At 42.6% G+C, this 9,162-nt stretch overlaps 1 protein-coding gene across 1 annotated transcript; it reads right to left on the bottom strand.

The window, feature by feature from the left end:
- Positions 1-548: 548 nt before the first annotated feature.
- On the bottom strand, positions 549-5,587 carry LOC113613515 (cathepsin L1). The gene is made up of 8 exons (XM_027094287.1): positions 5,459-5,587; positions 4,144-4,280; positions 3,717-3,839; positions 3,474-3,620; positions 3,151-3,375; positions 2,531-2,696; positions 1,522-1,639; positions 549-765 (listed from the first exon to the last, which is right to left on the bottom strand). Exons 2-8 carry the CDS (start codon positions 4,267-4,269, stop codon positions 666-668), a joined length of 1,005 nt encoding a protein of 334 aa, XP_026950088.1. The 5' UTR covers positions 4,270-4,280; positions 5,459-5,587; the 3' UTR covers positions 549-665.
- Positions 5,588-9,162: the final 3,575 nt, after the last annotated feature.

The following is a 9,162-nucleotide window of genomic DNA, read 5'->3' as shown; positions in this document are numbered from 1 at the left end:
AATATCTGCAGAGCCACCCAGTGTCTTTCTCCTAATGTACCATTTGCACATTCAGTTATGTCTTTATAGCCCAATTATATACCCCAACTACTACAAGTTAATGCATTAAAAAGAGAAAGTTCCACCTTTACGTGTTGAATTAAAATTTATTGTAAAAGGTAAAGTTTTATGTATCCTTTTAAAAAATGAAAATTCAAAAGTCTTAGAGTTAAGCAATGAGTCTTCAACATTATAAAGCTATTTATAACAGTAATTAAAGTAGTGTTTGGGGCTTCCCTGGTGGTGCAGTGGTTGAGAGTCCCCCTGCCGATGCAGGGGACACGGGTTCATGCCCCGGTCTGGGAAGATCCCACATGCCGCGGAGCGGCTGGGCCCCTGAGCCATGGCTGCTGAGCCTGCGCGTCCGGAGCCTGTAATCCGCAACGGGAGAGGCCACAACAGTGAGAGGCCCGTGTACCACACACACACACACACACACACACACACACACACAAAAGTAGTGGTAACATCTAACCCTTATAAAAATGTCACAGAATTCAAATCACAACTTGGATCCTCAATGCTTCAGTATCTTATCTTATACAATAAGGGTTTGGCCAGTTTTAAGATAAAATTCCTCCAGGTATGCTGTCCTCAAAAGTCCTCTATTATCACCATCCATCAGCTCACACAATGGGATAGCTGGCTGCTGTGGCAATTCCACAATGGTTGTTCTTGTCTTTGGCCATTTTTATGTAGCCATTCCAGCCCCATTCTGGACCCCAACTGAAAGAAGAACATGTTTTCCATTTTATACAAAGCATCGAGTACACATTACCTTCATTAATAATAATAACAACTAATAATTAAAATAGTGCATAGCATGTATCAGGTACTATTCTAAGTTCTGTTACATATATTTATAAGTATATTAACTCCTGTGGGTCCTTATCTTAACTTTTTAAGATAGGAAACTGAGGCAGAACTGGCATTCCAATGTAGCAGTCTGTCTCCTCAGGCTCATCTCACTTAAAGAACTTTAGCTGTGAAAATTGATCCTCACAACCCTCAAAGACCTCTGAGAGCTGGGAGTAGAATGCAATGACAGGATATCAAATGATTATCAGAAAGGATGCACAGAGGCCACTGGACTCTTGGACAATCTTTCAGACTTAAAGAATGAGCAGAGGCAGATGTTTCTGCCCACCACTCCTTGTTCAAAAATTAGAGACAGAAAAAGGAAACCAGCCCTCAACTCTACAGGTGCAAAATCCTTTATATGAAACCCCTGGGGCTGGATGTGTTTCTGAATTAAGAAAATTTTCAGAATTTAGAAATGCAATGTTACAAATACATAATAATAACCCCAACAAACTTGCTACAGAATCTCATAATCACATATCAGTATTTCTGTGTTTAAGTGGGAGAAAGACTTCTGGGATTTCAAAATTGAGCTTTTTTGGACCTGGAATCAAATACTGCTTCCAAATAAGGATTCCCTTTTCAATCTAAACCATAAATATAACATTTGGAGTTTTATACCTGTTCTTGACAATCCAAAATTTATTGTTATTTGAATCTGTTCCTTCAAAGCCATAGCCAACCACCAAAACACCATGATCCAGGTCTTCGCTGCTGCATTCTGAATCATAATAAATACCTGGGAGAGTAAAATTCAATGTTAGGGTGAGGAGTTCCAAGTGACACATGACAGTAACACAAGCTACCAACCAATTAAGAGAAGTATCTCAAAATTCAGTGAAATGTCATAAACAAATTCCAAATAAGACTTAAATATTTGACCAAAAATAGTAACGGCTGATGAAAAGGAAAAAGAAAAATTTAACTCACTAGAAATCAACAAAATTCAACAAAATCTTAGATATATTTTCTACCTAAAAAATATTTCCAATAATAAGACCTAGTTATCAAGGTTAAGGTGATTTAGGCATTCAACTACTAACTACTAATATTAATTAGCATAATCCTTTCTACTCCTTGAATGCCAACTAAGAAAACAGCACAAAACAAAAAAATACTTGGGCTTCCCTAGTGGCGCAGTGGTTGAGAGTCCGCCTGCCGATGCAGGGGATGCAGGTTCCTGGCCCGGTCTGGGAAGATCCCACATGTCGCGGAGTGGCTGGGCCCGTGAGCCATGGCTGCTGAGCCTGCGCGTCTGGAGCCTGTGCTCCGCAACGGGAGAGGCCACAACAGTGAGAGGCACGCGTACCGCAAAAAAAAAACAAAAACAAAAAACCAAAAAACTTGAACCACAGGGTTCTTTACAGATCTAACTACAATAGTAAAAAACTTTTGGAAAAAGGGACCAACAATTGAAGAATAGTTACATAGCCATTTAAAAATATTTATGAAGTTTGTCATCATGAGAAAATGCTTAAAGTATAATGTCAAATGGAAACATCATTGTTATTAAATGCATACACTCAAAATTCTACAGTCCTAGAAAATAGGACTCCATACCAGAGTCAATCATGGTCATATTTTCCACTTTTCCCTGCCTGAATTTCTATAATAAAAGAAAAACACCTACCTGATTTATAGAACTGGAAGGATGTATGGCCTGCATCAATAGCAACAGAGATGGGCCCCACAGTTGCCACTGCCTTCATAAGGGCCTTCTCCCGCTGAGGGATGTCCACGAAGCCAGTGTCATTGACAGCAGAACACTCGGGCTTATACTTACAGCTATTTGTTTCCTTTTAAAGATAAAGGGAAAGAGACTTGATTATTACCATCCACCTTATGAGGAACATGAATTATAGGACCATAAGACGCAGCAGTTTGCAGCTTAATAATTTCTAAGTCAATTTTGTTATAAAGCAGCCCAACAAAATGCTATTGATTGGTTTGAAATGGAAAAATTAGTAGATATTTCTTCAGTAAGACCAATTAGGTCTACCTGGCCATAAGAAATTTTTCACTATGGAGAAATATGCATTATATGCAGAATGGTGTACATATTCTTCACGTTACATAGAAGTAAGACAAGCTATGTTAACCATCTAATCAGAGACCTGTGCAACAGCTGATAATTTATAATGACAGTTCTGACAGTTTACATCTAAAATGTGAATGCTGAATAAGATGTCTGTTATCTCTGAAAGTGTTCAAACGCAGAGCTGTAATGACAAGATAAGGAGCTCCTTTTACCTTTCCAAGATATGGATAGGATTCCTCTGTGTCCAGGCCTCCATTGTCCTTAACATACTGGAAGGCATTATCCATAAAGCCACCACTGCAACCCTCATTGCCTTGAGGCCGAGAGCAGTCCACCAGGTTCTGCTCACTCAGTGAGACAAGTTTGCCAGTTTTCCAGAACATCTGTCCTTCAAGGGCGCCAGTGGCACTAAAAGCCCAACAAGAACCACACTGACCCTGAAAATAAAAAAGCCATCAGTTTACAAGACAAAGACCAACAACAGCCCATATACCTAAACATTCTTAAGAAAATCTGAATCTGAATACTGTCATACCTGATTCTTCACAGGAGTTACATAGCCTTTCTTAGTCCAATCCACAGATTTGGGGACTTCAAGAAAGAGAGGTTCATGGAACACTTTCCCCTTCTTGTGCTTCTGGATTTGAAAGCCATTCATCACCTGCTTAAATTCTTCACTGGTCTTTAAGGAAAAGTAAATAAAATGTTGAAGAAGTTATTTTGCTAAAGTACTGAGAAGAGGAGGCACAAAAAGTTCAGCAACTCATGCCACACTCACCATGTCACCAAAGGCATTCATTGCCATGGTGAAGCCATGTTTCCCTTGGCTGTATTCCTGGTTGTGTAGGTCAATCATTTTCATATTCTTCTCCCACACTGCTCTCCTCCATCCTTCTTCATTCTAGATGCAAACATATAACTGGTCATTTTTACTTCTATTTAAAACCCAACCCATGTTCACCAAATGGATTTGCAGACAGAGAAAAAGAAAAACTGTTGTCAGGGATGGCTTTATACTTCTGAGAGCTGTTCTCCAAACTCTGACACAGGAAAATATGCCCATGCTGTCAGAAATAGGTGCCATTAAGTTTCTGCCTTGATAAAAGCTAAAACAACTACTCCAGAAACTACTCTCCGGCTGTAAACTCCAACAGCATGGACCATTGTCTGTGAGGTCCCTCTGGAAATTTTCAGATGTTACCAACCATGCCATACAGTCTCCCATGTGTTGCCTTCCACTGGTACCAGTGTGCATCTAACATTTGATCAAGTTTTGGAGCAGCTGAGGCTATTCCCAAGCAAAGGGCAGTCAGGAAGAGTGAAGGATTCATGTTTCAAAAACCTAGGAAAGAAAAAGAATTAGTATTTGCTGAGCCCAATGCTTTAAAAAAGCCATCCTACTTTCTCCTGGATGTTATAGCCACTATGGTGGACTAAGAACATTTAAATGATCTTCTCAAATATTTACGGAAAGTCTGTGAAAGAAGGCTAAAGATATGGGTGGAGAAAAACAGGTCAAAGACTTAACACAGTGGAGGTATTTGATTCAGCCATCAAAATGAAAAACAGGCTGACAAGTGCTATAGGAATTGAAACAGACTTCACTATGAGTGCAATGATAATTGAGGTTTTGATAAGAATTTCTGCCACAACTTATGTGTCGGCATCTTAAGGCAACAACTAGGAAACCGTTGGTCCAGGTTATTTACTGAACGTATGGAGGTGACCCAAGAATTTTATTTATCAGGACGCCTGATCCTAAGTAGGGACAGACATGGATCTCAAAGAGTTAGATGGCTACCTCACACCTTTCTTCTTGGCTAATAAACAGCAGGGGGTGAGATATGACTTCGAATCTCTGCTACCTAAATTGAAACCTTTCTAAAAAGCCTTCCCAGGAGAAGGTGGGCAGGAGTGCACACTGCGCTCTACCGTCCCTACCCTTGTCCTGTGTAGCCCACACCCCCTCCCTCGCCCTCCATACCGGGCACGCGATCACGTGGCACGACGGCGCCCAGAGCCCCCAGTTCTCGTGCCCGGTCAGGGCCAGACTCTTGAGGCTCAAAGAACCCGTCTGGTTTGAGCCCGCACCCGCGCTGTAGGCGGGGCCAGGCCGGGGACTTGCTGCCCAGCTCCCAGCCCTTCGCACACTCCCGTCGCTTCCAGAGGCTGTTTACGGCGGCGCAGGGAGCGACGGGCCCCTTAGCCCGGAGTTCGGGGGTCACACTGCCGTGACCGACCCGAACTTGTGCCTGCCACCTCCCAGAGGCTGACCGGCCTAGGACCTCCCCCGCCCCCCGGGTGGCGTCAGCTCTGTCCTGGGTTTCCCAAATAGCCCTGCCCCCTTCCCCACCTCAGGCTGCCAAAGCTTGAGGGAACGCCGACCCAGCCTCATCAACTCCCGGCGGGCAGACGCTGTCGTTCCTGCGGGTCGCGCCTGCCCCCTCACCCGAGTCCCTGGATATCCCTCCCTCCAGTCCCCGTCCCTGACCCGCCTCGGCCCCAGACTAGGTCGCTGACCTGCGGCTGCCACAGCTGCGCAGGCGCACTCCACGGACGCACGTAGCTCTCCCCAGGTCTCCGAGGCCGGAGGTTCTGGCCGGGTCGTGCCTGACTCTGCCTTTAAGGCCCTGGTTTGCGGCCCGGCCGCCCCTTCCCCCACCGCCTGCCCGCGCCGCGATTGGCTGAGCTGGCCAGTGGGCAGGGCCTCCGGGCGTGAGTACTCTGCGCTAGTGATGCGACTCTGTCCCAACTTGTCCCGGGGAGGGCAGAGCTATCCTCAGTGGAACCGAAGACGAAGAGCTGGGGGCCCCTGGGCAGCGCTGAGGAGGAGTCCGGCGTCTCTGGGGACCTGGATCAACTAATTACCTCGATTGCGCTCGGCCGGTGGTTCACGAAAAAGAAGCAACAGGGAGGCCCAAGCGGATTTTCAGCGTAACCCTGTGCCTCCTTTAGTCTTGGAGTTTTTGGTGAAAGTCTGCAGGAGGGCTGAGAACTGTCTAGTTTAGGGGTTCCCGCTTATTCCACAGCAAAGGTGGGGCGGGCTGGAGGAATGCGGAGCCCTCAGGCAGAGGCGTTACCTCCCGGGTTGAGGGTGGTACCAGCTGAGTTTGAGAAGAATCGGAGCGGAATGGCAGTTCTTCAAAGCCCGTGACGCGCTGGTCGCTACCCAAAGCCCAGGAGGGAAAGGGGACGGGCTGGGTGGGTCTCCAGAGAAGGCATTGCATTTTGTAATGCCCCTTTCCTGTCTTCCCGGTCAGGGGTTCTTCTCGCCTCGCAAGCTTTCCTCAAAACCAACAGAAACGAGTTATTTACATTAAAATTTGTCTTAATTAAAAGAAGAGCGGGTGGGAAAGAGCAGAAACCGCTTTTGCTTCCCCACTCTCTGCATTATGGATCATTAAGTCTTCCTCAATATCCAAAGTGCTTTTCTTCAGATATAAGAAATGTACTTCTAAAAAGAGTCGTTTAATCACATTTAATATCAGGGTTCAGGTTTACATGGTTCGAAGAAATGTTTTAGTGAAGGAAAAAGTAGAGAACTAAAGATTTAAGGATATTAATTCAGAAACTTTTTAAAAAGTGACTTTAAAAATTATATAAGAAACACATTCGTTATAGAAAACATATTTTAGAAAGTAAACACCCCTGTCCCCTCACCTATAACTCCTTTATAGGCATCTCTCTCTCTCTCTCTCTCTATATATATATATATATGTATATAAAACAAAAATGGAGTCATAGTGCATGTCGATTTGTAAATTCTTAGTTAAAATTAAATTGGTAACCTTCATAGAAGCACAGACAAATATTTTTAAAAATCAATTTATTAAAAATTTCTATTTTGTGTCCTTTCAAGTAGAATCCCTTTCCTCTCAAACACAACGAGGGGCCAGAATTTCTCAGGTGGTTACAGAAGTACATTGTATTGCATATGGCTGGAGGTTTTTTTTTTCTTCTCTTTTTTTAGAAGTAGTCATCCAGTCAACACAAGTATCATTCACACATGGAAATAAATGAAGACCGCCTACATGGGAGCAATTTGCTATGAGGAGGGAGGCAATTCTTGTCTGGGTGAGGACAAGCTTTATAATGAGAAAACAGAGAAGTTTCCATAAACCCTGATTAGAGGCTGTTATGAGGAAGCTGGAAGAGGAATGACTAGAAATGGTATATCCTTTGTGATTGGTTCGGGGAGAATAGTTGGATTTCTCTGGTTTGTCCTGGAAGTAGAAGCAAAAATAAGTTGTTAGTTATTCAGGAAGTCCTGACTGTTCGGAGGTGGTTGCTGCAGAATTTTCTTTTGGGGGTCAGCGTTCTATGGTCATATAAAGTCTAGCCATTGTCCGTTTGTTTACTCAGTCTATCACAAGAAATCTAAGTTATTCTAACACGTGGGTTTTACCGTTGCCCTTGGGTCACAGCTCTTTAAGACTGCAGAGGGTGGAAAAACCTGCTGCTTCATGACCATCTGTGACTGGAGGCTGTGTGGCTGGTGCTGCTCCAAAGGGTGGCGTCTCCTTTGTTTCTTGGAATGTTATACAAACACAGTGGAAGGAAAAATGGACTCCTTTTTTAGCAAGTATGCTCAAACCCTAAAATTAAATCAAGGAATATCTAAATTCAGGAGAAACCCATTTAAACAAGAGAGTGGATTATTGCTCCAACTCATGAAATCTACTTATACATTATCTGTTAAATAATAGCATTACAGAGATGTTATTACTAACCATTGTGTTCCTTTTCTTCTATTCCCATTTCTTTGCAAAGTAACTTAGATGAGTGTTAATTATTAAAATGGTCACATTTTAGCCAAGTAACCAAGCCTTAGCTCTGCCTTTGATAAAATGCGTTGGTAGAACTTAACTCTTCCTATTTAAAATGCAGTATCTGCAAAAGTATATTTTTGTGTGCATTTGTCTAGATTTCTTTTGCTCAATAATGAAATAGGATATAAATTCTTTACCCCATCTCTGTAAGTTTTAAACCAAGGGGGAATGAACAGATCTTGTGTTGTGGTATTCAAGACCCTGAGGCCACTTAACACCTCTCCCCAATATAACAACCCCCTCCAATTTGTTTAACTTCAGTGAGCCACGAATTACTCTTAGAAACATTGTCCAGTCCATTTGTAAAGTGGTTTATTACCATTTATAACTTTATAGAAAAGAGTATGTTTATAATTCCACTTAAGAAATAATTTATTTTTCTAAGCTACTGTAACCTTGCTTTTCCTATAGGGTTAAACAGTCAGCCAATTTTTTAAGTTAGTAAATCAATCTACAAGAATTAATTGAACACTTACTTTGTGCTCATTGACTGCTCCCTGTGAGTTTGTGCATTTACTTAGACACATTCTACATGTAACTTTCCTGGCAACTTTTCTGAAGCTCAGCCTTTCCATTTTAAAATCTGAAATTAACTGCGGTAATCTTGATTTTACAGCATATGAGCACAGCCATGATCAATATATTTAAATGAGATTATGGCAAAGCGTATTGGTGCAGTAGGTAACATAGGAGCTGAACTTGAGGGATTTTTTTCCCACCCCTAAGACTATAAGAGGATCTCTTCCTAAAATCTGAAAAAGTCTTTTCATGAAACAAGGCATATTAGTTTCCTATGGCTGCTGTAACAAATTCTCACAAACTTGGTGGCTTCAAACAACAAGAATTTATTCTCTCACAGTTATGGAGATCAGAAGTCCAAAATCAGCATCACTTGGGCCGAAAACCAGGGGTTGGTAGGGCTGTACTCCCTCCAGAGGCTCTAGGAGAGAAACTGTTCCTCCTCTCTTCCAGCTTCTGGGGCCTCCAGGCACTCCTTGATTTGTGGCTGCATCACTCTCATCTCTGCCTCTGTGGTCACATTGCCTTCTCCTCTTCAGTCTGTGTCAAATTTCCCCGCACCTTACTCTTACAAGAACGCTTGGGCATTTAGGCCTGCCCAGATAATGCAGGGTAATCTCTCCATCTCACAATTCTTAATCATATTTACAAAATCTTTACAATATAGGGTAACATTTACAGGTTCTAAGAATTAAGACCTAATATGTTTGGGGACCATTATTCAGCCTACTGCACATGGTATAAGTAAGAGCCAGCTTCTTGACTGTGTTTCAAACTTGTGTTTAACATATCTTTAGGCTGGCTTCACTAGTACAGCTAGGCCCTCTATATGACCTTCCTGCTCTGTAACTTCTTTACTCATGTGCCTGATTATAG

Source organism: Aethalodelphis obliquidens, unplaced genomic scaffold (assembly GCF_003676395.1).
Source record: "Aethalodelphis obliquidens isolate GAN/ISIS:26980383/991018 unplaced genomic scaffold, ASM367639v1 scaffold88, whole genome shotgun sequence".
NCBI lineage: Eukaryota > Metazoa > Chordata > Mammalia > Artiodactyla > Delphinidae > Aethalodelphis > Aethalodelphis obliquidens.
This window is presented reverse-complemented; position numbering and strand designations above follow the sequence as displayed.